The sequence below is a fragment of the Hipposideros armiger genome, unplaced genomic scaffold (genome assembly GCF_001890085.2).
Source record: "Hipposideros armiger isolate ML-2016 unplaced genomic scaffold, ASM189008v1 scaffold_77, whole genome shotgun sequence".
Taxonomy (NCBI): Eukaryota; Metazoa; Chordata; class Mammalia; order Chiroptera; family Hipposideridae; genus Hipposideros; species Hipposideros armiger.
The window spans coordinates 3,499,103-3,526,835 of NW_017731427.1; the positions used below are offsets into that span (position 1 = coordinate 3,499,103).

The following is a 27,733-nucleotide window of genomic DNA, read 5'->3' on the forward strand; positions in this document are numbered from 1 at the left end:
TACAGTAACATCCCCTCCTGGTCAAGGTGTCACAACAGACCCTCGGCAGGTACACTGAGCAATCATTTTTATCCATGTGCATGTATTTCTTCAATAAAAAATTTTTAAGCAAATATTTAAATTTCTTTATCCTCAACTTCTTTGTCTTCTTACAACCGATTATTTGGCCTCCTGGCCAATAACGGGGTAGATTTCTCTTACCTCTCTGAACATCACCAACACGGAAGACACACCTTTCTGCCTCCCACACCACACCAGGACCTGGGTAACTAGATGGCTCAGGCCTGGCAGAAAATCCTCAGGGACCTATGAGAGCTGGGGTGGCCGGGAGGCAGAAAAACGCGGGCTCTGGAGTCAGGCATCCCAGGGTTGAAACTCCTGGATTCAGCGACCTCATTCATCCTTCTCCCTGCTCGCCCGGTCTCAGGAATTCCGCAGCAGTGAAGGCCAGTAAATACATTGTATTACTTCCTGACATGGTAAAGCTGACGTTGCATTGCTCAGATGTGGTTACAATATATTTTACAACCAGCTTTTGTTAATTGACTAATCTGAACACTCTTTTAAAAATGTAAATTGCCATCATAAACCCCTAGCACAGTTAGTTCTTGGGAACTCTGCCAAATACACCAGGCAGGTCCCACAAAACCCAAAATGTCACGGGATGCAATGTAATCCAGCAAAGAGGGACCAAGCTTAATAGGAAAGAAAATCAAACACCTGCCAACACTCAACCACAAGGTCAGATGCTCTCTAGCAGCAGAGAAGAAGGGGACCCTTCTTGCATGCCCCCCCCAGCCAGGCTGAGGCCCCACTGGTGTCCCCTCTCAGTGATGAGAGCCAGGGTCACCTGACTCACTGGCCCTGTGGTCCAACCATTTCAAATGAGGTACAGCAAGTTTTAAAACTGGCACTTCAAGAACCCACAAAAGGATGGAACGTGTTATTGCTTTGTTTTTATTTGGAATCATAAGAGAAACATTTTTAATAAACCCTTAAATTCTTCTCCATTAATGTGATTTAGATGATGCTTGTATAAAGACTGAATTGATTTGTTTACATACACTCAGCCTTAGAAAAATTACATTCTTGTTTGTTTACACCTTCAAATTCAATCAGGCCCAACAAGACAGTTAACTAAAATGATTAATGAATTCAGCGCTAGCTGATGGCTTTAAATTTAGAATGTGTTACTGATGTCAGGGTTGATTAGTTCTCTATCTAACACTGATGCTATTAAGAGCTTTGAGCAATTTACATGTAGTCATTGAGTAAAATTCCAGTGGGCTGAGCGAAATCCTATCGGGATTGATTCCACTGTGGTGCATTGACATGGGCACAGAGGCTGGAGGAGTGGGGGTGGGCTTCACTGACGGGAGGAAGAGAACAGGAAGAGGAGGGTCAGCTGGCATCCTTAACAGCAACGGTCAAGAGGCTTGGGATAAAAAGTCCTCCTCTTCACACAAGGAACCCGAAGTGGCATGTGGATACGAACACTGACCATGTCCATTCCAGAGCTTTTCAGAAGCAGGAGAAATAAGTGCAGGGAAGCAAGAGGCTAACATGGTACCCTGCTTTAGTGACGCCTCTAAACATGAACCCACAGGGAGATCACGGAAGTCAGTGGTGGATAGCCACACTTTCATTAATAAGATACAAGGGAGATGTGGCAAAAGCAAGAGTGAAGTAAGCGCCGACTGTCCCTGGCTGGAAGGATTGTGTGTCATGAGCACTTCTGGACCTGGAGTGCAAACTGGAGTGACACGCCAATCAGATTGCCAGGGGAGAGTCTAACCGAAGAGCCATTGTTGTGCTCACCATTCTGGGGCCAGGGCAGCAGCACTTCGCAAAAATCAAGACTTTAGGAAGGTGGGCAACGGGACGGTAAACCATTTCCAACGTCTGTACCTTTAAAGTACCTTATGACTGGTCCAAATGTCCAAAGACTTTTTAAATGGGAGGGAAAACATTATTGAGTGGACCCAAATTCTCTGGCTATGTAGGCTCTATTTCTGTCCAGGGGTGTGGGAGAGGGGGCTCTGTCAGCAGGTCAGATCTAAGCTGAAACATTCACGTCATTCTTGTGCAGCTGAGCCACCTCTAGGAAAAAGGCAGCAAATAATTTCGATCCCTCTATGTAGTTCCACCTAACAAAAGAAGTAAAGAAAAACAGTGTTATTTTCATTTAAATAACGGGGGGTGGGGGAATAATCTACAATTGAAACAGGAAGATTTGATGCTATACATTCAACCTAAAGTGTGTGGTATGTGAGGAGGTGACGGATGGAGGCCCTGAGGTTGGGGCAGCGAGAGCGCAGTGTCCCCCCGCGACCCCTCGATACCTGTTGATTTTCTCATTCTGAGCGTGCTCGCCGTCATCCACAGCGCCCAGCGGGAGCATTAGCACGCTCTTCCGGATAACATCCTGGAATATTCTGGCAATTGGTATGGTGGAGCCATCGCGGATCATATCTGGCTCAGTTCCAAACACTGAAACACAGGAAAAGAAGGCATTTGAATAGAACAATGACAAGGCCACCCCTCTGCCCTCCCCCACACCCCCCAAGTAACCACCATTACATCAGGTGCCTGGGGTAAGTAAGCACCTTGCTATCATGCAATTTATATTCTCAGATAGTCAACAGAGTCGAAAAGAAAACTGGGATTGTCTTCTTTACAACCACCTACTTTTAACAAATATCTTTAAATACAATTCTAATTTTGAACTCATTTCAGACTGACAGGGAAGTTAGTAAAAATAGTGCCGAGCTCCCATGTGCCACTTACTCTGCCTTCCCTAGTGTTCACATCTTATGTAAGTATTGTACAATTGCCAAGAAGAGGGAATCAAAATTGGAGTGATATTATTAGCTCGGCTCAGACCCTACTAGCCCGTCACGGCTCCTTTTTCCTACACCCCGCTTTCTCGTTGACCCTGACGTTTTAATCACACCTCTCTCTTCAGCTGGCACCATATTTACCTAACTGTTGTTCCTCTTTTCTTCTTTCCCAAATTTTACTGGTAAAATACTGCTACAGCTGGGGGCCGTGGGGACAATGGAGAGAGGAAGCTATGCTCCAAGTCGTGGGCGTCTCCGCCAAGTTTTCACATCCGTGTGCCGTGCACTGATAACCCTGCCAGTTAGAGCTCCCAGGGGGTCTGGACTTCAAGTTCCAGCCCTGCCATTATTAGGGGTGTGGTCTGCTAATAATAATGGTCCCCACTTATCCACGGTTTCATTTTCTGCGGTTTCAGTTACCCATGCTCAACCACAGTGTAAAATGGTAAATGGAAAAAAATTCCAGAAATAAACAGTGCCCACGTCATTCACCTCATTTCGTCACATCACGTAGGCATTTTATTATTCCATCATCACAAGAAGAAGGGTGAGTGCAGTACAGGATATTGTGAGAGACCACATTCATGAGACAGTGTTTGCAAAGTGCCCTGCACAGTTCCCACTCAGCAATACAGCATAAAAAGGACAGTCCAATACCAAAGTTTTAAATGGGACTGCTTTATCCACTGCCCTCCACCCCCACCCCCACCCCCCGGGAACCACCGGTCCATTTGTAAACTGGCAACTCAAAATATCTTAAGTCCAACCTGTTTTGATGGCTCTATTTGCTGCAAGATACTGATTATCTGTAACGTTTGCCATCCATGGGAGCAGTCCTAGCGTCATAGAAACAGCCATCTGGTTGGAACTGTTTCTTTTGGAGAATACATACTCCAGATGCCGCTCCACCTGAAAGGTAACAGTATCAATTAGAAGAGAGATTTGTCCAGGCCCTCTCATGAATATGTAGTAGTCTTTCATCAAGAAACACTGAGAACCCCACCCAACACGTCCAAGTGTTTGATTTGACCTTGGTTCTGCCAGAGGGATGACAGGGAGTGACCGGGTCTCCAGGACAGAGGGCTGCACCCAGGAGGACAAACGCTGGCTCTCCCTCCCCGGGGAGACCCTCCAACCCCAGTCCTGCCCCATCCTTACCACAGTGTCTGAGTGTTCGTGTTTGGTTATTATGAATTTGGGTAATTATGACAATATGGGTAACATTCATAGTATGAATATTACAAATGTTTGGTGATGATGAAACAATACAAGTACAGCTTCTCAAACTGAATATCCCTCTTTTTGGGCTACCAGTATCTTAATGAATATTTTGGGAATATTAAGATTTGGAAATTTATGAAAAACGGGAATAATTCCACGCTGAGCTGTGAAAGAGCCTCGTTGTCAGCGAGCTTCTCTTTCCCCTGGGCTCCATCCCAGTTACTACCATGGAAATCCTCCCAGAAAAACTCCGTACCCTGAAGCATTTCTTCCATTCATTCGACAAGCGATTACTGGACACCTGTCCTGCGGCAAAAAGTGTTCTAAGTGCTCGGATATTGCTGTGAGCAAAATGGACAAAGTCCTGCCCTCAGGGAATGTGTGTTGTGAGAAAAAGGGACAATACTTCCAAAAAGGGAGGGTGGGGAAGGGGAGAGGAAACTGGGGGAGCTGAGAGGGTCTCTTCCGATGTAATTAGCAGGATAACAGAGGACAGGGGTCTGGAGAAGGTCGGGCTGAGGTATTTCTTGAGCTCATTTATTCAGTCCTTCCTGTTAAACTCGAGGTAACCCGATAGCTTGGATAACTCAGACGTATCACTCCTTCCAGATAACACTTTCTTTAAAATAGCTTCTGCCAAAGTATTCATTTTGGACACATGGACACACTAAGGATTGGGGCTGGAGACTTTCCGGCTCCATCCAGCCGTAGGAGGTCAACGTCTTCATCTGTATATAAAACCAAGCTTGCCTTTACAGCTACCGTTTACTTTTTGAAAATTTCCCATCACTCTAACTCCAAATGCTTAGTTACCTGACTACTGTAATTGCATACAATTGAGGAAGGAGAGTTTTGTGGGGATTTTTTACCGAACCAATATTATATTGGCCTTTTGACATGTGTTCGAGTCCCTTCTGTACTGGGGAGAATTAAAAATGGTACTTCAGTGCCAGCCGCTGAGCTGCTCCCTGAGCTGGGTCACGCGCCATCAGACACGGTGCTGCCAGGCAGGAGAGCGACGAAGGCCCGTTACCTGTTTCTCCACCACAGACGTGTTCATGTGCGGGACTAGGCGGATGGAAAACTTTCCTGTAACTCGGCCAGGTATGACTGTTTTAGCTCCAGGCTCATCAAATGCACCCTCAATCCCGTGAATAGAAAGAGATGGGTACCTCCAAAGGTGCATCAGAATTTCCTCCTAAATTAAGAGAAACTTATTTTATTGTATACAAGAATGTTTCATTAAAACTCAGTTGAATTGGATTGCCTGTATCACCGATTTCTGCCCACCTGCGATAGCATTCGTGACAAGTTAATTCTCACCTGACTTAGATATGTCTGGGCTAATAGTACAGGTGGACTTTGCCCCCTGAACATGGGTCCTGTGCTGCCATCACCTGCCCAAGCTGCTCCCAGTGACAAGGGCCCCTCGTCACCCGAGCTCTGAAGTTCGCAGTTATTAAATGGACGGCAAAGGGGCCCTTCCAGAAATTTGAGTCAATGATACATTTCTATGCCCAATCATCACAATGACAGCTTGTGCACGAAATGCATTTGTTTTTCAGAAAGTGTCAGAGAATGCGGCAGACATTTGAGGCAGCTTTCTCTCTTGCTATGACCACTGCAGAGCCAGTCTGAGGGGAGAGACAGACTTCACAATAATGAACTCCACCACCCTGTTCAGCATGGCTTCTCCCTCTCCTGCCAGTTCCCCCAGGAACTTTCCATAGCTCCCAAAAGCAGTGCAGGTACAAAGAAGGAAGAGAAGGAGAAGGGAAAAAGAAAACAATCTAAATCTGCCCTTAACCAACGTTTTTGGCTCAGGGTTGACTTACGACACCGAGGCAGCGATGTAGCAATTTACGGAGCAGCCCTGAAGGCTCTTGGATTCACCAGAAAAGTGAACGGTTAGGGGTCTTGGAGCCAGAATAATTGCAGACTATTCCCAATCTTTAAACAGATAGAAGCGCAGCTCCCTGGCTGAAGGCTGGCGTGGGACTGAGTCTAACAGACAGATTTGGAAAAGCAGGGCTCTGACACGAGTGACTGCCTTGTGGTTACAGAGCCCCGATGAAGGTCTGCTTGATCTGGACCACGGGGAAGGGCCATGAAAGTTAAAATCTGCTTCAGAAAGAACAACTGCTTTGGGTTCTGAGAGGTACAGATTAGCAGCTGCACAGTAAACCCAGTGCTGGGAAAACAGGAGCTGGTGTTGTCACTCTCATCAGATACCCATCATCTTGCGGACATACCTTGGTGTCAAACAGAAACTTCTTCACCTGGCTGCTATTCCGGTATTCTTCTAGGTCCAGCTCAATGGCTTTGTACGTTTCCTTTTCCTCTTCTGTGAGAGGTGCCACATGGTCGTAGATTCCAGGGATCAGAATATGGCCAGATGCGTCTACAAGGCCACCTACAAGGAGCACACAGAAAACAATGCCCCACGGATGTCACGAGTGTGCTGAGGGAGGCTCTGGCCCTGCACCAGGGCCGTGGGTGACTCTCCTGTGGTGGCAGCAGGTCCCCATGGCAGGGCCACTGGCAGCAACTCACACCCTGGAGGTGACGGTCGCAGATGGGAGCTGGTCACCAAAGCAGACACAGCCTGCGGCGAACCTGTTTCAACATCCACCTTGTGAACAGAGGGATGAAAACATAGATGTGTAGTAAATTTGACCGGGTGTGGCTCACCTGCGTTACATTCAAGCCCTCAGCTGTGCCTCTTGTATCATAAACGAGGCTCTTTTTAAAAATTTTCTCTTATCCTAAGTTAAAAATGTGTTCATTGTTTAACAATGTGAAATATCTATGTGCATGTCTGTACATACATGCCTGAGAAACTGAAAGCCATCACCCCTTCTCAGCTCCTCTCCCGCTACGCACCATGACCATGTGATACGTGCTTGTCTTGACCCAGAAGCATCATGTCCTCGGGGTCTCGTGTACACTCATGACCGTGAAAGCCTTGGCAGCGGTAAGCAGGCACACCAAGTGCGCTCTTTAGGAGAGACTCTGGGGTTAAGACAAATGGGGGAAGTCCTCAGAGAATATCTCTAAAAGAAGCAGATTTGAGGCCTTGTAAACACCGCTCTCGCCATCTTGAGACCAAAAGACACAAAGTACCCAGCAAGCAGATGAACATAGATGATGGAAAACGTTTCCAGGGCAACTGAACTCCTCCTCCATCCATCTGGGGACTTTTATTCAAGTAAAGACACCCGATCAACACATGCTCCAGTCTTAATGGGATTATAGCTAGATGACGGCCGAAATTACTGTGCGGCACTTGCTGACCTTTCCGTCAGAGCTGACAGCCACAAAGCGTGGCATGCAAAACCAGGCACCTGTGTCCTTGCCTTCAAGAGTGCCCACGAGCCTGGGGACACACACCAGGGGAAAGCTGTGTGGTTGTGCTGTTGAGGGTGGGGAGTGTTGTGCTGTTTGGTTTTGATGAGGGCGATAGACGGTGGGCTGCACATCAGTGACAGCCAGTCCCAGTCACTTGGTGCCCAGCTGGCTTCTAGACTTGAATTTGACCCATGCGTTTGTGTATTTATCTAATATACAATGTTTACTGAGTGAAATGAGGGGAATTCCATAGCTCAGGATCACGGGAAGGCTGATGCCTGCCTAGCAGTCTGCAGGACTGTCCCCAAAGTGCAGCTATGCAAGTCTGGGCCAAGTCCCGGGGGTGACCCGGGTGGGGGGGTAGGGGATAAGGAGGATGTGGTTGAAAGCCAGAACAGTGAAGTCTTCCCCTTACATTGTGCTGCCAGACACCCTCAACCCTCAGGACTTTTCTTTCCATGATTGTCTCAAAGCGCTGGGGACCCCATTGCGTGTTGCACCACTGCCATCCCTGTAGATTTTTATAAGATGATTTCCTTGGCTTTCATTGTGTCTACACAGAGCCAAGCCACCTGCTGGTCCATTCATGTGGGGTCACATTTGTTATTTAGCTTTGTGTGGTCAGAGATAGTGACCTTGTTAATGGAAGGTGGGGTCTTAGGTATCGTCACATCCCAACATTCATGCGGTGCCTGGAACGTGACAGGTGTCCAGCAGCCAGGTGTAATGCATCGGTCCTCACAGAGCCTTCAGCCCTACCTCCTCCTGTATTTGCACAAAGCCAATGAAACCCATACAGAGGGCACAGCCCAGAATCACTGTGCTATGGATTATCTGTCTTAAAAATGAAAGAAAGTGAAACCCTGTGCTTTTCATTCCATCCGTGACCCTGAGCAGACTTTTCTCAGCACAGCAATAAACATTTGTGGGGCTAAATGGAGTTCTGTGCCCGGGTGAAACCATGTAGTCTGGAAAGATGGGAAGTAGCAATCATGCTTGGGGGGAATCGAAATGCACTGTAAAGATTAGAAGATGCCGTTCCTAGGGAAGAGAAAATTAGTTCCGGTAAAATAGAGAATTGACCTCTTTTCCCCCCCAAAAAATATTCAGTTGCATGCTATCTGAATTCTTCTGGAAACAATATAAACACTTTAGAAGAAAATGGGTTATTGTATTCTGTCTGAAATTGTCAAGCATGGAAAATACTGTCCATGAGTTAAACTTTAGAAAAATCTTCTAGAAGGCCATAGAAGAATAGATAGATGATAGATAGATATACGAGGTAGACAATAGATAGATATAGGCAGATAGAATAGATAGATGATAGAATAGACAGATGAAAGATAGATAGATGATAGATAGATAGATAGATAGATAGATAGATAGATAGATAGATAGATGATAGATAGATGATAGATAGATAGATAGATAGATAGATGATAGACAGATGATAGATAGATAGATAGATAGATAGATAGATAGATAGATAGATAGATAGATAGATAGATAGATAGACAGACAGACAGATTTCATTACTTAATTTGGGGAAAGAAGGAGCAGGACCCTCTACAACTAAAGATGATGCTGAAGACCCTTAGACGACCTCCCACCAGGTCGGCCAGGTGGGCTGATTGGGCCCTGAGACTGCCAAGGCCAAGGAGATGCAAGGCAGCAGAGAAGAGCTGGGTCAACATGGAAAAAGGAGAGACTTGCTGAACGATCGCCATAGAGGGCATGCTGTTTGGAAGTTTGTCTGCCCCAAAGGGGCACGCTGAAAATTTGTATAAAGGTGCCTTCCGTGCAGGTGAGACCGACCCAGGTATTGTGGGGGTCTGAAGCTTATGTAACCTGAGAATCTCTTTTTAACAAGAACACCAAATTATGAATATAAAAGTGCAGTGACCCTGCCAGGACTGTGGAAGGAACCCCTGCCAGATGAAGCCTCCTTCAATTCCTGGTAATCCCGCCAGCTGCCTGGCAGTCCTGACGTAGGCAAGAACCTCAGGGTACATCAAGGTGGGCTCTCTGGACATGCGTACACACACACACACACACACACACACACACACACTAACTTCCACTTGCAGACACCAGGCAGTCTACAGGAGGTCAGGAGCAGGAGTGATGAGTAAACCCATTGGAGTCTCTGAGCCACTTGGGGCTGTAGCAACCTGGAACAAGGAAGCCAAGTGGTGCCGGTATATTTGGCATCACCTCTAGAAGCCTCTCCAGGAGGCTCTCAGTGCTATACTATTATCCTTTGAGTATGGCCAGATGTGTCACAGTATCCAGTAAGAAAAAAAGGAGCAGAGTCAGGAAGAGGTTCAGTCCACGAAAGGGAATAACACGGACTTCATAAGCCTAAGGATCGTTTAGCCGAGGGAGCCGGGGAGCTAAGAATATGTTTTTTCTTCTACTCCGACCTTATTCAGAGCTGGCTAGGAAACCCAGGGAGAGACACACGGGGTCAGATAGAACTAGGTTTTAGTAGATCGCTTGATGTTTAAGAAGTGAAATGAAACAAGACATTACCAAGAAGAGCAACCAAATCAGCCATGGGTTCATTAAGGATACCGCCAAAGGTTCCGGAGTGAAAGTCTTGATCTCTGCATTTCACCTGTAAGACAAGTCAAAGAGAAGGCAGGTGCTTCCCACCAACGTGGCTTTAGCAATAGCTCTCACGGGGAGAACAACACGCCCTGCGGGGACCCTCAGGACTCAGGTGGCCAACCCAATGTCACTTCTCGTTCTTTCCAGTCACATGACTGGGAGCGTCTATGCCTCCCATGTCTTTGTTTCCCACTGTGTCCCAAATCCCTTGAAACTGACTTGAGCGGCCACCAATTCCACGAACACAGTTCTCTCCAAGATCACCCAGTTTGTTATGGTTATGCCATCATTATCCATTGGTTTCACCCCATCTGTTCCTCACCCTCCTTCCAGAAAAGTTCTCCTCCCGCGGTTCCTGAGAAACTTCCTTCTCTTTAGTTTTTTCTTGCTTGCAGGACAATTCTATTTATGTGTCCTCTAATAACTTGCTTTCTGTCTCCCGCTCATGTGGCTTAATCGGGGGGGGGGGCGCATTCTTCCTCTATACCCGGAGCTCCGAGAACTAACTCGCTGGATTTCATTTGCGACCTCCATGCTCTTCAGTGTTCATCCCCGTAGGCCTGACCTTCTACCCACTCACCAGACCTACACACCTTCATGCTTGCGGTGCATGGCACCTCGCTGTGCTCCCACTTTCTGAAATTCAGGCCTGGACGTTAACTCTGTCTCCCCCTGCGATGACTTTCCACCAGCTTGCCCAGTCCCAAAACAAGGGAAGTCCCCAGCCCTGTGAATCCATCACCTGAAAATTATCTTGGAGTTCTCCTGCACACACCATATCCTGCCTGTGACCAAGGTCTAGTGAGTTTTTATAATTGTCTCCGATTCATTCCCTCCCATCTTTCCTGCCAAGTTGGTCTTTCCCTACCAGATGATTCTTATGTTCAGTCACTTTAGCTTGAGACCTTGATTGCATTAGGCAGTAATACTGACAGGGCACATGGGGTCTGCAGAGCCCACCTCTGAAATTATAAGGCTCCCTGTCCCACCTTCTGGTCATGACTTCTGTCCTCCTGGCTCCCTGGTCACCATCCTACACTCCTCCTGCTCTTGGCCTCATCAAGACATCCAGTCGCCTAAACCACCCAAGATTTCCCCACCTGTGGTCCTCCCGTCTCTCTCCAACCTGTTCAACTTAAATGCCATAGTTTATCACTTCAGCCTCTCTGTGGTCAACATCTTGATTTGTTTTTCCCTACTTCCTCCACCACACCATCTGGAATGATGTCACTGCCAGATCAGCCCTGCCCACTTCGCCCTGCTCCATCCCTGGCTACTGGGCACAGCTGCAAAAAATCATCCAGCTGCATGGACAGGTGACCCTGCACCCCTAATCCTGCTGGCGCGTCTTTATGCTCCAGTCCATTCCTCAACCATCCCCATTTCAAGCAAGCACTTCTCAGCACATAAACTTCCTTCCTACTCAACAGGGAAAAAAAAGAGAGGCCAATTACAGGGGATCAGCTGTCATCTCTGTGACTCCACCTTGCACCTACAACCGCCCTACACCCTCACAGAAGAGGCAAATTCCTTCACTGGGCTCAGGACCTCACCCCCCACCCCTGGGTGCCCTTGTTCTCACAAATGCCCCCTCCCTCGGAGCCTTCCTACTGCCTCCTCAAGGTGCTCTGCTGCTATGCTCCTTCCAGGACCATCCAATCTCCTCCTTCTTTTCAAGGCCAAGTTTCTTGAGTGCGGTTTCTCCAAGGACCACCGCTGCTTCCTCCCCCCTTTCACTCCCACGTCATCTCCTTAGGCACCTGTGTCCCCTGGCAGTAAGCGCTTTGAGGGCAGGGCCTGCACTCCCCGGGGCTTGTATCGTCGTGTCTGGCACACTCGGGGCACACACTGTTTTTCAAGTGCACGCAAATGCCTGAGTGCTTCATCTTCCCACCCCACTGGATTCTCACAACAGCCGGGCGTGGATGGGGTGCCTACTATAAGTGACGATTTCCCAGGGAGGGACTTGCTGACCCCACACTGTGTGCTCCATCACGGGCTGTCAGTATTGACAAATAGGTGAAGGAAATTAACTACGCGTCAGACCTGGACGAGATGTCACACATAGTGATCCCAACAACCCTAGGGGGATGGTGGGGGGTGGTTACTGTGCTCAGAGGTTAAGGTGCCTACACGGGGCTGTATGGACACAGTAGGAGCTGGAATTCGGATGCAGGCCTCTGCAATGCCAGCGCCCCGTCCCCTCCACCCAGGACGCGCACGGCAGGCAGGCACCAGGGAGCCGGTGCCGTTCCCCTCACAGCATCCCCTGTACTTGATAGCCAGCCTCCTTATCCCCAGGGGCTGCTGTCCTGACTCCAAATTCCATAGCTGTCGTTCCTGAACTTAGGGCTTGTGGGTCACAACCCCTCTGAATCCTCTTTCCAAGAAAATGTGCAAAGCATATCTACTCCCAGGGTGGGTGGCTTCATGGAACCCGTCACCCCCAGTGCCAAGACCCCTGCAGTCCCCCAGGCCACGCTTCAGGGGAGCACCGTCAGCTCTCCTGAGAGCCTCTGCTCCTCCCCTCCAAGCCCTCAGGATGGCTCCCTGCCTGGGTGCCACTGCAGGAGGCCAGTACCTCCACCGTGAAGTAGCTGTTCCCGCGCGTGCCGTAAATGAGGGCTGGCTTCCTCTGGCTGAGCCACAGGTTATCTGAAATCACGATGTAGTCCACGCTGGAAAAGAACCGGTCCTTTTCTCTTCTGACAAGTCCCTCCAGGGCCAGAGACCCGGCTTCCTCCATCCCTTCCACGATGAACTTGAGATTCACGGGGAGATCCTGAATTAACAGTGGAACAAACCCTTCTGTCAAAAAAATCTCACAACTTGACCATTCACCTTTTGGGATCCAGGATTGGTGTGTATTTCACACAAATACATTAAATTTTTATATGCATTCAATATATGGATTATTCACACTCCCATCGGCTCTGTTTATAGCAAAGGAGTTTTAACTCAGATTGTGAAGGAGAATTTGAGGCACTGCCCAGTGTATACACATTCAAGAAGTGTTGAGAAAGGGTTTGGGGAAGGGATTTCTAAAGAAGCAACATCGCATTACAAGCCCCTGGGGCCACCGCAGACAGACACTTTCTTCCTTCTCCCCAGAAGGAATTTTTCAGGAAGGGTTACTCAGTTACAAATCTCTTCTCTGTGCTCATAATTCTGAGCATGATAAAGAACCCTTTCCTTTGAAAGACTGTCTAATGTATAAGCCCCGGGATAATTTTCATTTCAAGTGTCTGTTATTTTTCAGCTATGAGTTCAATCTGCCTTTTAACTTATTCAGAGGCTTTGATCCTGCAGCAAAATGGAACGTGAGTTTTTGTCTAGTTAATATTAGGGCACGGAATAGATCCTTTAAATTTTTGACAATGTGCCCTCCCCACCCCCCTTTGGTTTTGATCTTATTGTATCTCTATAATTTATAACTTCATATCTTTGAGAGCCACGTGAAGAAGCGAGGACAAAGTCGCTTCCTGGGGCAGAAGACACACACAGGGGACTCTAAAAGTGATTATACGCAGACAAATGACAGCACAAACACACTGATTAGTTCTAATGAGTGGGATCGACTTGCCAAAGATTAACAAAGGCAGGATGAGTGGGGGATTATGTATTAGAGAACGTGACCTTCGGACCCTCCGTTGGTTAAGGGCATGTGGGGATAATGATTTGTTCAAATGCATCCCTTGCACACATTTCTGTGCGTCTTAAGGAGTCGAGCTAAAGTTCTGGAAGCCTAATGTTGAAGGCTGTTTATTATCATTTAACAAGCAAACAATTGCTGAGCAGTAATTGGAAAATTGAAGGATTTGCTGGCAAAACGTGATTAAGAAAACACGAGCCAGTAGCTGCTAAGTGTCGGAAGAAGGTGGACCAGCAGCCAGGCCTGGGCTTTGGTCTCTGCTCTGCGCCCTGGCACCCGAGGGACCCCGGATAGGCCCCGTCACTACTGGGCAGCTCACTACTCTGTCTGTACCTTCCTGCCATTGATACGTGCTCTGCCCCGTGGTGAGACCCCAGTGGGTGGTGCGTGTTTAGTGATGTGTGTGTGAGAGAGGAGGAGAGGACAGGAGGATGGGAGGGCCGGAGGGCCCCCGGAAAGAAGAAACCAGCACGCATAAAGGGCCCAGCGCTCCAGGAGCTGCAGCGTTACTTCATTTAACCCAAGGAAAATAAGGCTTAGAGAGAATGGACTGACTTGCCCAAGGGTGGCGAATGAATATTTCTTATGTTTTGTTTTTAATTAAGTTTCAGGGTTGAAATTTCTGGGCAAAGCAAATTTAGGGCTTTATATAGGAGCTTTCTTATAAATATTGCTTTCCTCCTCTTAAGAAAGAAGGGAAAAAAAACAGAAAGGGAGAGGGAAGGAGAGAAGAAAGGAGGGGACAGAAAGGAAGAAAGCAGAGAGAGAGAGAATTAAAGAAAGAGAAAAAGAGAGAGTGAAACCAAAGCCGCATTGCATGTTCAGGGCTTATTCGGTGCGAGCGACAAAAATCAGGGGATGACAGCTTTGCGGTGGCCAAAGGGCCCAGCCAGAAATCTGCTCTGCTTTAGGGAGCTTGTCTTGCTCAGTTGAGAGAAAGCAGCTGAGTCTAGAGCAGTGAAATCCCCTCTCTCCTGCTTGTGTTGCAGGAGACCATAAACTTGTGAAAGGGGAAGCCCTGGCACCTGATGAAAATCACCTCCAAGAAAAGCTACCACCAAGTCAGGGGACAGACAGGGCTTGGGAGAGGTGCCACCTAGGCTTGGGTCTGGGCTGGGGTGCTCCCTTTAGCGTTGCATTTATCCTTTGGAGATGGCACCCAGAGACTGGCCCCTGCTCCCCCAGTTGTTCCTGGAAGAGGCTAGATGGAGACCAGGCAGAGGAGGTCCAGCCTTGAACCTCCTCCTTAAATTCCCAGTGTTCAAAAGTGCTTACTTCAGTTCAAACACACCAGTGAGAAGAGGGGAAGGCAGCGAGGCTACACAATTGTCAGGTCAGCCCCACAGAATCCTGCAGGGGGGCCAAGAGCCAGGGTGTCCTGTCTGGAGCTCACTCACCAGATGGGCCATCTCTGTGTGAAATGGAAGTACCCGTCAGGGAAACATGGGGCCAGAGAGCTGGCCAGCCCCATCAACACCCCCATTTTCACAGAGAGATTAAGTGCCCTGCCCACGGTAACACAGCTAGACCGAATGCTCCGTGCGGAGTCCAAGTGCATTCGGTAGAACAAGAGAAGAGAGCTGTGAGGTGCAAGCATCCTCGTGACAACATCACATGAAACGGCTCAAGACCCAAACCTGGGCCCACCCATATCGTCCTGGGGCCTGAAAGAGGGAGCCCCTCCTCAAAGCAGCACCCCAACCTTTCTATAACCTGCATTTGGACACCTAGTGAAAGCTGCTTTCGACAGGAATGGGGAGAGGCCTAAGGATTCAGACAGAATGTCACCTACCAGGGGCTTCTATCTTGATAACCGGCCAAGTAGCTAATGTACTTTTTAAAATGCATGTTTCTCTCTATTAATAAAACCATACTTTGTGATAACAAGGAGGGGGAGATAAAAAAAAGACAAGGTTAAGTAAGATGAAAGTAAAAAACTCAAGTCCCAGCAGAGAGGAACTCAGCCACAGACCTATCACGGTTTTGTTTTGTCTTCAATGTGGTCAACAGCCCAGGCTCTTGTGCAAGTCCCCCAAGCTGCCCGAGCCTCGCTCTCCTCATCTGGAACGGGGTGTGATTGTAACACACACCTCCAAAGACTGCTGGGGTGAGTAAAGGATGTAATTCAGTTGAAAGCTTGGGGCACAGTGAGTGACTCAAAGCACCCTGCCTGTACCACCACCATCATCATCGTCACCGCAAACATCACGGGTCACCTACTTCCTCCAGCGCTAGGAACGTGCTCACAGCGTGAATCCACGCTAAAACAGGACCTTTGTTGTCTGTTGTTCCTCGTCCGTAAAGTTTTCCTTTAAAAATGGAGGAAGAATTTTAGAAAGGCATGGACACCTCTGCCCAGTTGAGTGACTTAAAAACAAAGGCGGTTTTATGGGTTCTCACTCTAACTGGGCTTCCCATGTTTCCAGGCACAAGTCTTGCTCCGAAATCGCCAAGTGCGACTCCTTATGTACAAACAGTATGGCCATCAGCTAGGCAGACAATGCAGGCTAATTTGAAACATACGGGTCCTTTGGCCTGAACAGTAATTAGCTATTCTATCCAAGTTCATTGAAAAGGACCCGAGGATTTCTTACAGAATATCATGTACCAGAGCCTCTCATTTTGAGATTTTATAATCAGCAGAAGAATGAAAACAGGGTGCATGTGTATTTCCGTTAATCTTCTGTTCTTTAAAAAAGATTACATTTGGTATTTTTAAAAGAAAACATGTGACCTAGACAACTATTTTCCTCACAACCCAAGGACCCCCGTCCTGGGGAGTTAATTCACCCAGGGGCCCAGAGGCTCACAGCTCCTTTCACAAAGGAAAGACAATCAGCCTCACTGGACTGACTTGCGGACCGTGATAGCGGCATAGCGTTGACTCCTAATGACAGGCGGGGACCTGCAGCCAGGGACAGGAGGCACGTCTTAAATTCTTAAGCCCTGTGAACCGTCCCTCATCCGCAGAAGAACCCAGCACCCCCATGTCGGTGCATCACTGACCGTCCACTTCCGTCAGCGTGTAGGGGTCGGTGAGCCACCCATCTTCCTGTCTAGCGGGCTGTACGTCCAGATGGCCGTAGAAGCACACAGTGGCTTTCTCTGGGTCATTTCCCAGTTCAGCCAGGATGACAGGAGGGATGGGGAGAGTCTGACCATCAAGTAGCTGCAGAAGGAAAAGGGACCACATTTTTAAAAAAAAGCTTTTACGTCCTTCCAGAAAAGTCAAAGACACGGCACTAGCAGTCTACCACTGGGTCCTGTAGAGCCCACACCATTTTATGATCATCCTTTATCCAGCTCCAAGGTGGGCACTGTGAGACGCTTTTAATTAAAATGTGAGACACAATTCATACAAAGCACTTCCTTGGATACAGCGTGGCAAACAGGACACTTAATTGAACGTGCTCGTTGGTGGGAATTCAGGCTCAACTAGCTCAGCTGTGGTGGGCACTGCTGGAAACAGACGTCTGGGGACTCGCCAGTGCTATCAGGCGGCATTGAGCGCTGAGATTTAAGATGGCCGTCTGTGACAGGATGACAGTAACAGGCGAGGGTTCTGGTGAGAGGCTGGGTTCTCTGAGGAACACGAGTTGGAGCTTCAGGGGTTCAGGGGAAGGACGGGGTGGCAGAAATCTGAAGCATGCGTGCAGGGTGTGACTAGTTCAGGGCCCTTTCCAAAACAAGCCGGCCGCCACTCCCCACCCCAGCCCCAAGTCCAGGCAGGATGGGCCATCAACACGACAGTCTCATTTGGGGCCTGGAGGGATTTTTCATCCTCATTGGGGAGAGAGATTATGGGGGTATTTTTATTGAAAATCAGGGCACACCTCTCTTGCTACCACCAAGGGAGGCCATGGCCAAAGTGCACGGAAGTGGCAGCTGGTTGTGGGGAGACAGGGGACCGCCCAGCACCTTCTGAGAGCCCGAGTCCACGATGTCCACGCTGGCGCCCAGGCGCCGGAGCTCGTCTGCAGCCAGGGCCATCATGGTGCAGAGCTCTTGTCTGAGGCGAGGCACGGGCTGGATGGAGTCGCTCTCAACGGCCACCCACTCCCTGAGAGTCTGTGAGGAAAGGCAGGCGCCGATCAGCAGGACAGGAGGCGGCGAGCCCCCAATGCCCTTCATTTGACCTGAAGACTGAGCTGGCAGACCCGTGATGTCTAAATCACAGGCAGTCAAGCTGAGGGTGCGACCAGGAGCCCAGAGGCCAGAGCCAGCGGTTAGTAAAAGGAGAATGCAGAGGGGCATTTTGCATAAAATGCGGTCTTCCTGAACCCCTGGGCCTGTGACCCCGTGAGTCTCCCAGGGCTGCAAAGAAGGGCAGGTTCTGACCCAGCGTCTCTAGTCATTCAGGACGAGAGCAGCTGGCGGGCCACCCCCAGCCGCCCCCACTCGGGGCTCTTGGCTTCCCACCAATGCCTGTGCTGATTTAACCTCAAGGTGGCCTCGGCCGGGGTGCAGGCTCCTCCTGATGGTGCTATCCATTTAGCTTTTGTGGTCGGCCACCCCTGTTCCTCCGGGACCCGGCAGGGAGTGAAACCCAGGGTTTACACTCCTTCGTTCCCAGTCCTGGCCCTGCCCGTTAGCGCTGGGTGGCTGACTTGGAGTCTGTTCCTTTCACTCTCAGCCCCAGCTTTCTCATCTGCTCAAGGACAGTGATGATGTATCACTGCAGATTATGGCGAGTGTGACAGTGATACTATCAGAAATATGTATTTTGGCCTCTGTCCCAGCTCTTGGCCAGAGCTCCAAAAACTTGCATAACTTCTGGCGACGCAGGTGGCAGGGCCACCTCTGGTACTAGTGTTTGCTGTCTGCCTCGGGCTCCTGACCCGGACGGACCTCCTACCTCCCTGGGGGATGATTTCCTGGGGGGTGGGAGCATATTGTGTGCTAATAGGGTAAGTTTTGGTGGGCTCCTGGATGGGGGGGTCACCAGAGAGGCCAAGCTATGATTAGAGGCGAGGAACTTACAGCCCTGCCCCCCAGTGTCCAGGGAAGCAAGATAGGCTGGGCATTGAGGTAACAACCGCCCCCATCTGAGGCCGAGTTGGACAGAAGTGTCCTGACTGGCGTTGGAAGTCGACTGGTGGTGGTGGGGGAGGCTAACTACAGGCAGACAGTGTCAGAAGTGGGTCAAACTGGAGGCCGCCCAGTTGGTGTCCAGAGAGGCTTGGAGAACTGCTTGTTGTGTGGAAAACCCACACATCTGGGCACAGAGTGAGTGGGGTCGTGGGAGAGCAAGCTTTGCCCCGTGAGGGCTGAATGGGACCCGTGCGTGTAAGAAGGCGTCGCCAGGGGATGCTGAGGTACCGCCAACAGGCGGTGAGCTCCGGGACTGGTACCCGAGCCACTCGTACTGGGACGGCCACATTTCTCCTAAAACCACACGTTTGGGTGACGGGTCTTGGATATCCTATGTTGTTTTACTCTGATCTCTATTCCGCTTGTAGCATTTTTGTTTTTATTGTACAGAAATTTATTTCACCATAAGAAACGCTGTTTTCACTTGAAAACTAGAGTTTACAAAGCAGATGCTGCCAAGTCATCCATAAATTGAATGAACTGGGTACATTACAGGACGTTGCAAAGAGGCCGCTCTTAGCTGAAAGGCCCAATCAGCACACGCTCCCTGCACGCTGTTCCTCTCTCCCGACCCCACCCCCCCAATTCCAGCCTACATCAGAAACCCCACTCGGGCTTCAAACATGCAACAGGCATTAGGTCAAGTTCATGCTCCCACGTGAGGAGGGCATCCACGAAGGTCAAGCGGCCTGGACGCTCAGCGTTGTGCTTTCGCACAAAGGTTTCACACCTAAATGTCCAATGATAGTCCCAACATCGATCTGTTGATCAAATTACAACCATATATGGAGCACATGTGCCAGGCATGGTGTGGGGACTCAGGGTACAAAGTCCAGGGGAACCCCAGGGAGTCTGGGCTCTGGTGTGGGCTCTGCGTGAGGCGGGGGCGGGGGGGCCGAGGGGCTGCAGGCGAGACTGTGGGTGCAGAACTTTCTGCCACCCCCCAACTTTCTGCTCCCCAGGCAGCCCCCTCTCCCTTTGCTCCTAGCTCTCCCTCTCCGTCTCCAGCCCCCATGTATGTGCCACGCGGTGAGACAGGAATGAAGCAGAGGATTAAACAGGAGGAGGAAAAGCACGTGTTGCACGGAGACTACAAAACAAGCAGCTCAGACACTGAACTTGGCAGAACTCTGTCTGGACCTAGAGCTGCTGCTGCCAGGAGGCATTACTCTAGGATGCGGTCAGCAAGGTTTAGGCGGGGACGGGACCTCAGCGAGGACCCTCTGGAGGGGAGGACTGGTGATCTGAGGATGGTCCACAGTAAACATGAGGTCATCAGAGTTTACCGGCCAGGGGTCAAGGGACCCCTAAACCAAATGTGCCAGAAACACAGAGCACCCTTTCCAGGGAGAACGGCTTGGAGGGATCTCTTACCTAAATCTAACGGATATTTATTATTTTAATTCAAGGAGTCAGAGGTATTTTAAATGGAATTAAGCTGTCAGGCAAAAACAAAAAAAAACCCACATCTCTGAGCACACAACCATTCACCCAGATACCAGAGGGCACCCCAGCAAGCCTGCAGGGTGCAGTCTCTCCTACCTGCACAAATTCATCCTGATGGAGGTCGATGTACTGGAAGACCCTCCCTAACAGCCCGGCGGGCGGCGAGGACGGAGCAGACATGCCTCCTGAGAGCAGCAGCAGGAGAGCGAGAAGAGAGGGCACCTGTGAGCGGGGACAGGGGAGGGACGACTCAAAATAAATGCCAGGTTTTGGACTTTCAACCTTTCGAATACTTCAAGAAAGTTTGTTATTCAACACAGCTGCTTCCAGTCATTTGGACTAAAATAACAAAGGTCGTAGAATGGGAACCATCTTTCCCCAAACGCTTCATTTTCAATGTTAAAGAATTGTACCGAGACAGAAACCAAGTTCATAAGCTTGTCTTTAAACGACATACGTCAGTTTTCCCCTACAATACCGTCTTCCCTGTCGGTTCATTTCCTGTAAAGGTAAGTGAGCCTCTACATCATAACACAACACATATGGTGTGAAGGGTAATATTGGTGAGACAGACAAGTGTGAGGTAATTAAAAAATTTTTTCTATGTGTGATTAACCGCTTTTATTAGAAAATAAATATTTTGTGAGGACTGTCTAAAATCCTGGGCAGTGCTGTGGGGTTTCTTTCCATCAGCTCCTGAAGCGAGAGCACTTTAAAAAGAAACTTATAAGCCATGCTGTGACGAATAATATCAAAGGATGGGCGATTGTTTAGACCCTACAGGCCACACTCTCTGCCTGGAAGCCCCTGGTTCATGGCTTTCTGCTTTTTCCTTTCCACCTCACCTATAAATGAGGGACCGGCCCCCCCAACCCCAGGCTCCTCCCTGCTCCTGCCCCCTGTACCCCATTCCAGGTCATCTCCCCACCTCCATGGTGGCTCCAGGCTGGGGGCAGAGCAGAAACCCAGGCTCAGAACTAAACTCATTATCTTCTTCCAAACCTGCTCGTCCTCTGGATTTTTATACATTTTGAAAGTAGACTTTCTTTTTTAGAGCCATTTTAAGTTTAGGCTGTTGCCCCACCCCCACCCTGGCCTCCAGTTCCAGGCACCAACAGAGCCGAGATGAGGACATGTGTCTAGACCATAAAAAACTACAAGTCAATACTAAGACAAATTAACCCAATTCTTAAAATGGGCAAAGGACTTAAGTAGACATTGCTCCAAAGAAAACATATGAATGGCCAATAAGCACATGCAAAGATGCCCACCATCATCAGCCATGAGGGAAACGCAAATCAAACCACAATGAGACACCACTTCATACCTACTGGCATGGTTAGAATAAGAGAGCCAGATAACAGCAAGTGTTGGCGAGGATGTGGAGAAACTGGAACCTCATACACTGCTGGCGGGAATACGAAACGGCGCCACTGCTTTGGGAAACGGTCTGGTAGTTCCTCCAATGTTTAAACGTTTGACCCAGCAATCCACTCTTAGGTACGAACTCAAGGGACATGAAAACATATGCCCACACCAAACACGCGTACATGGATGCTTACGGCAGCATTATTCATGACAGCCCAAAGGGGGAGACAATCCAAAGGCCCACCGGCGGACAAACGGACACACAACATGGGGTCTGTGCGCACAATGGGCCATTACTCAGCCATAACAAGAATGAAGTCCTGCCATCGGCGACAACATGGCTCAACCTTGAAAACGTTATGCTGAGTGAAAGAAACCAGACACAAAAGACTGCATATTGTATCAGGCCTCTTACATGAAACGTCCAGAAGAGGTAGCTCCTGAGAGACAAATGTAGATTGGTGTTTGCCAAAGTTTGGTAGAGTTGGGGGCAAATGGAGAGTGACTGCTAATGACTGGGGGAGAGTCTTATAGGGTGATAAAAATCTCCCAAAATTGACTGCAATTCTGAATATACTAAAAACCATTTACATGCGCACTTTAAATGGGTGACTGGTAAGTATGTAAATTGTATTGCAATTAGGTTGCTATGACAATAACAACCGTAAACCTAAACACTAGTTCAACAATATAAATATACTATTGACCATGAAAAACGTCTGTACAGGAAGCTAAGCGGTGGGTAACGCCAAGATGGGAGAGAGCCGCGCTCCTTCGTGAGCGCAGTGAGGACTTGGGCCAGCAGATGGCGCCAACGAGCCGCTCCTGCGCGCCCTTTGCCTCCTGCGGCGATAGGAACGAGGCTGGAGCCCGCTAAGCTCTAGGGGGCAGAGCCAGCGCTGCAAATAATTCAGGAGGAAATGACCGCTGGAGACCGACAGTGGCCGGAAGAAGGAGCTCCCGGAGCCTGAGAAAGTCTCTGTGAAATAGAGGAGGCTATTTTTTGCAGTCCATCCATCTAAATTAATAGCAGGCACCCCAAAAAGAGGCTAGGAGGGGGTCAGCTGTTGACAAAACCCACTCCTGAACTCTTGGCTGCTGTGGTTTGTTTCTGATGTCGAATAGAAGACTAGAACAATGAAAGCATTCTTGCCTTTAACCCCGCAGCCTGGGCCAAGCGTGGTCCCTGCCCTGTACACACAAGGGCCCATCAGCCAAACCCTTGCCCGCCCATGAGACCCTGTGCTGGTCAACTTGGAAGCCAAGAATGCCACTTGCCAAGCCGTCTAGGGCCCCGTGTGATGGTTTTAGAGGTGGCCCGGCCCTGTGCCTGTGCTGACGGATTTCTTACCATCCAGGAACAATGCCTTTATTGGCCTGCTTTATCTCACCATGACAGGATTAGGAATAAAAGCCCAAAGCTTCCAAACAGGCCTTTCTGGATTCTGTGCATTCCCCTGCAGGGCTGCACTGAGCCTGACGAGTCCTGAAGAGCAAGCCAGGTGGGGCGCGGCTCTGGGGGCGGCCTGCGCTCACGCGGGGTGAAGGAAGCCATTTGGAGGGGCAGGCTCCCCCAGAAAGTCCAGGAGCCTCTAGTTGGGACTGACCAGCGAGTTTGAGCCCAGAGAAGAGTTTGGCTCAACCTCACTCCAGGATCCAAAGGTGGCACACCACCATGTGCAGGTGGCTGAGACGAGGGGGTGCTGTTGGGGTGCAGGGATCACCATCCGCGGGGTGAAGGAGCCCAGCACAGTTGTGGGCGCAGGGGGAGCTTGGAATCAGGCTGCAACTTGCACTGGCCGCTGGCTTGGCCAGGTCGCCCAGGCTGGACACAGGCACAGGGCACCACTGCCAGAAGGCCCAGGTCATGTGCTCACAATATCCGGGCTGGACGGTGTTCCCTCCAGGAGCAGATGGTCCCAGGGCCGTGCCTGGGATTGCACAGGGCACGTGTTCCCCAGCCTCTGGTCTTCGCCCGCTGCCCGCACAGGCCACAGGGAAGGAAAAGCTGGCATTGTCAGCGTGTGATGTCACCTAGAAAGGACCCTGGGATCCTTTCAGTTCCCTCCAGTCCGGCCAGGGATCTGGAACCCTTTAAAACATCAGCCCCGGCTTTGTGCCACCTCTAGAGCTTGCTGTCATCTGCAAACATGACAGCAGCTTACAGCCCAGTGACAAATCCCATGAAAAACAAAGAATGAACGACGTGGCCAGACGCCTGCTATTTTTCCCACAGGCAGGTGTCCTGAGTCAACAGGTCAGCACACAGAGGCATCATGTGGGGAGAGCAGTGTCATCACTTGGGCTGCGTGCTGAGCTCCTCTGAGGCGGGAACGTCCCTGGGACTCTGTCTGAATGGGATGCACTCTTCCACAGTGAGGGGTGAAGGGCACCAACCCCAAACCATTGATGGCCGTGTGCCAACACCAGAGCCAGGACGTGCGGCCAACTTGGGGTCTTCTCACCGTGCTCAGCCACAGGCACCACCTTGGTTTTTTTCTTTTAAATCTCATTTGAGTGACTGGGGTGTGAAGATGTTCACGGGATATACATCTAATACACCAGCAGGAGTGACTGAGTGATCTTGGGGAAAACAGACAAAATCAGGGCAGCGGAACAGCAGGGGGTGAGGGCGGTGGAGCCTGGAGGCCAGGAGACCCAGACTTGGGACAGAGGACCCGTGACAAGGGAGGGGACAGCTGTCTGGGGGAGTCAGGGTGGGTTCCGCAGGGCTGCTCTAGCAGGGCAAAGGGACCAAAATGGAGCCCATCCGTCACAGAGAACACACGCCCTTTTCTAGAAACATGCAATTACCTACTGTTTTGAATGTTATCTGATACATCTTAAGCTCACAGCAAACTTGGCTTCAGTATATGGGTTTCGCTTGTCCCTGGTGACCAGGAAGCAAGATCCAGGAGATAAAGGGAAGGGGGCATTCCAGGCTATTCCAGGAATAGCTATTTTTAAGTCTTTTGTCATTCACAGTTACTGCTTTACCCTGATTCTTCTCGGAAAACATTTATAATCAGCTCCAGGCAGGAACGCTCCATTGTGGCATCACCTGAGTAGCTCTGAGAGCCGGGCACTGCATTGAGTGAGGGTCTCCCGGCGAACGACAAAGCTTAGGGGTTCACAAAACCTCTAACCCCGGATCAAGCAAAACAGAAGTCACATGGGACGCAATGAACTGAAGAGGATGGTTGTAATTGTAGGACTTTCTGTTAGAAATGTTGCTGGTTCTCTAATGTTTTGTTTTCCAGGTTTTAGGAAATGCTTTTTCTCTTAAACGATCTACAATATAATGTACAGTAAGCTGATAAACTGTACCTTTGTACACAGAATCAAAATATTTGCTTTTCTCCCTGAATTTGTAAACTCCTATCAAGTGCTCTTCTTCCCATGGCAATACAGTTCATCTATCCAGGCAGATGCAGAAGGCAAGGAAGACTCTGTTCTCCTTATGGAAACACTGGTTGTGTCACCAAGGCCCTGACTGGAATGCTACCTTCAAGAACGATGTGCATAGAATCGGCTGTGAACAGACCGTGTTAAGAAACTAAGGTTGACTTCCTCAGCCAATAACCCCCACAGAGAAGCCAGCCTGGCACCCTGCTTACAGGGTTCCCAGCCTTACAGGCGAGTGAGGACGGTCATTTTCTGGCAGACTCAGGGATCTTAGGGGTACATCGGGGACCTGAAGGAAAGAGGAATTCACCCAAATAACATCGGTATCGCTGGTAAAGTCTGGTGGCCAGTGCTTGGTTTCCTAGTCCAGAGAGGCTTCTCAGAGTCTGACCTGAGACGCCTCATTGAAAGTTCCGGTAAAGCAGACTTAAAAAGAGCCTGCGTGACCAGTTACTATTCCCGCCGCACTAGTGTAAATAGTCAGGCCAAGCGTAATGAGACTAGACTTACTTTACAAATGAGCCTCACTGTGATTACATGTGATGCAATGGAGGTGAGTGCAGAGAGAAAATCACGTTTCTGTCAAACACTATAGCGCGCCACTGTCAGACCCTAGCCCTCCATCATTGTCTTAGGGGCTCTGTCACCTACGTGTAAACCGGACTGGCTCTGAATTCTTCCAGTTTCCGCCAACGGTTAGCTACAACCCTCCAAACCAGCGGTTCTCAACCTTCCTAATGCCGCGACCCCTTAATACAGTTCCTCATGTTGTGGTGACCCCCAACCATAAAAGCATTTTAGTTGCTACTCTATAACTGTAATTTTGCTACTGTTATGAATCATAATGTAAATATCTTTTTGGTTTTTTTTCATTCGACCCCCAAAGGGGTCGTGACCCACAGGTTGAAAACCACTGCTCCAAACCAATGTTGGCGATATTCTCCCACCCTGTCACTTGGAATCACTAAGAACCGAAACTGCCCTTCCCTGGAGCCCCACAAACTGAAGCTGCACGACTCGATCGATAGGACTTCAGAGAAATCGCTGCAGCGGGTCCCGTAGGGTCAGCCTTCTTGCCTGCCGCTGTGCCGGCCATCCAGAAAGTTCACCACGACACCCAGCGACATCACCAGGCTCATTTAAACTGCAGACCATGAAACCCATCAACATCTCCCATCGCTCCACCATCTATTGATGCTTTGAGCCAAACATGTACCAATCTTCCCAGCCGACCACCCTCTGGACCAGAAACGGAGTTTGGAGTTTGTTCTAATCATTCTCCTCCATTTCTGCTTCCCCAGGAATGCTTGCTTGTAAACACCCGATTGCCTGCACCACAGGGAGACCTCAGTGAGACACAAGCAGACCGTGGTCGCTCAGGGCTGGGGGCAGCGACAGGGGAGGAGGGAGTAATGCTTAGGGGTGCAGGTTTTCGTTTGGGGGTGATGGGAATGTCCTAAAGTCAGCTGTGGTGATGGTTGCACATATCTGTGAATGTACTAAAAGTCACTGAACCATACGCTTTAAACTTGCAGATCCCGGGGCCCCCACCCCCCAACACCTCATGCTGATGTCCGTGGTGGGGAACAGAGCTCAGGCTAGTGAGAAGGGCAGCAGGTTGTCCCTGATGTACGGCCACCCACACCTTCCTCTCAGCCGTACACTACCTTGTGCCTTCGGTAGCTGCGAGCTCTGCCTTGCGGTTTGAATAAGAACTTTGATTTTTGTGGGAAGGAAACACGAGTATGGAGAAGTGTGCTGCTGTAAGGCCTGGTTCACTCCACCTAGAGTTGCTGCTTGGGTCTCGAGCCCATGCCCGACACCGCCCGGCGTACCTGCACTCCAGGCACTACTTGAAAATCATGCCATTTAATTGTTTGTAACACCAGAGCCACCAAAGCATACCAATCAAGTCCCTCTGGAGGGCACACCTAGGAACATCTCTGAGCAGCAGCTTCCTGTGGACCACACACAGCATCTGCTCTGTGCCCCCGGCTCCCAGCAGAGAACACTCTCTCAGCAAACGGACGTCTAGCCCTCTGGTCCTCACACTGCAAACATGGCAGGGCCCACTCACCATGCTCCCCGGTGTGGGGTCCATTGGGCTGGAGCTCTGAAGCCTCTAGCCGTTCCCTGGCCTGCAAGGGGAAGTGGACGAGGAGATCTCACCAAGGCCTTCCGCGGTCACATTCAATGTCCCTATGGCTTGTCCCGTGCCCCTCCCCCTCCCCTGGAAGGAAGACGAGGCTGGCATAGTGGACCTATTCACGCTGGAAAACAAAGATGCTTCAGAGACATTCACTACATCTGGGGGCAGAAGAAGAAACAATGTGCCTCGTATGCGCATGTGTGTAATGAGGTAATAGCCCGGAAGTCATCTGATGCTACTGAAGGCCATCAGGGCCGCTCGGGCTGTGCGTGACAACCCAGGTGTCTCACTGTGTGTGAGTGCATGTGACCCAGGCCAGTAGAGCTGAGAGAGAGGCAATGTGAGCACACCCTGGTACCCTGTGCAGGTGACAGAGCCTGCCGTGTCACTGGGGGCCCTCATGATGGAATGCCACCTATGACCCAGGTCAGGGTTACAGGCTCAGGATGCCGTAAACTGGCTTAAACAACAGAGACCTATGACCTTCCAGCTCGGGAGGCCGGAAGGCCAAGATCAAGGTGTGGGCAGTGTTGGCTCCGCGGACAGCTGTGAGGAGCCTGTCCCTGGCCTCGCTCCTGGCTTTGAGAGGCTGCCGACATCTCC

General features: G+C 49.8%; 1 protein-coding gene across 1 annotated transcript; it reads right to left on the reverse strand.

The window, feature by feature from the left end:
* Positions 1-936: 936 nt before the first annotated feature.
* Positions 937-27,174, reverse strand: CNDP1 (carnosine dipeptidase 1). The gene is made up of 12 exons (XM_019643337.1): positions 27,059-27,174; positions 20,305-20,430; positions 17,590-17,739; positions 16,678-16,840; positions 15,892-15,980; positions 12,601-12,801; positions 9,942-10,026; positions 6,314-6,474; positions 5,095-5,259; positions 3,608-3,749; positions 2,343-2,490; positions 937-2,147 (listed from the first exon to the last, which is right to left on the reverse strand). Exons 1-12 carry the CDS (start codon positions 27,080-27,082, stop codon positions 2,057-2,059), a joined length of 1,545 nt encoding a protein of 514 aa, XP_019498882.1. The 5' UTR covers positions 27,083-27,174; the 3' UTR covers positions 937-2,056.
* Positions 27,175-27,733: the final 559 nt, after the last annotated feature.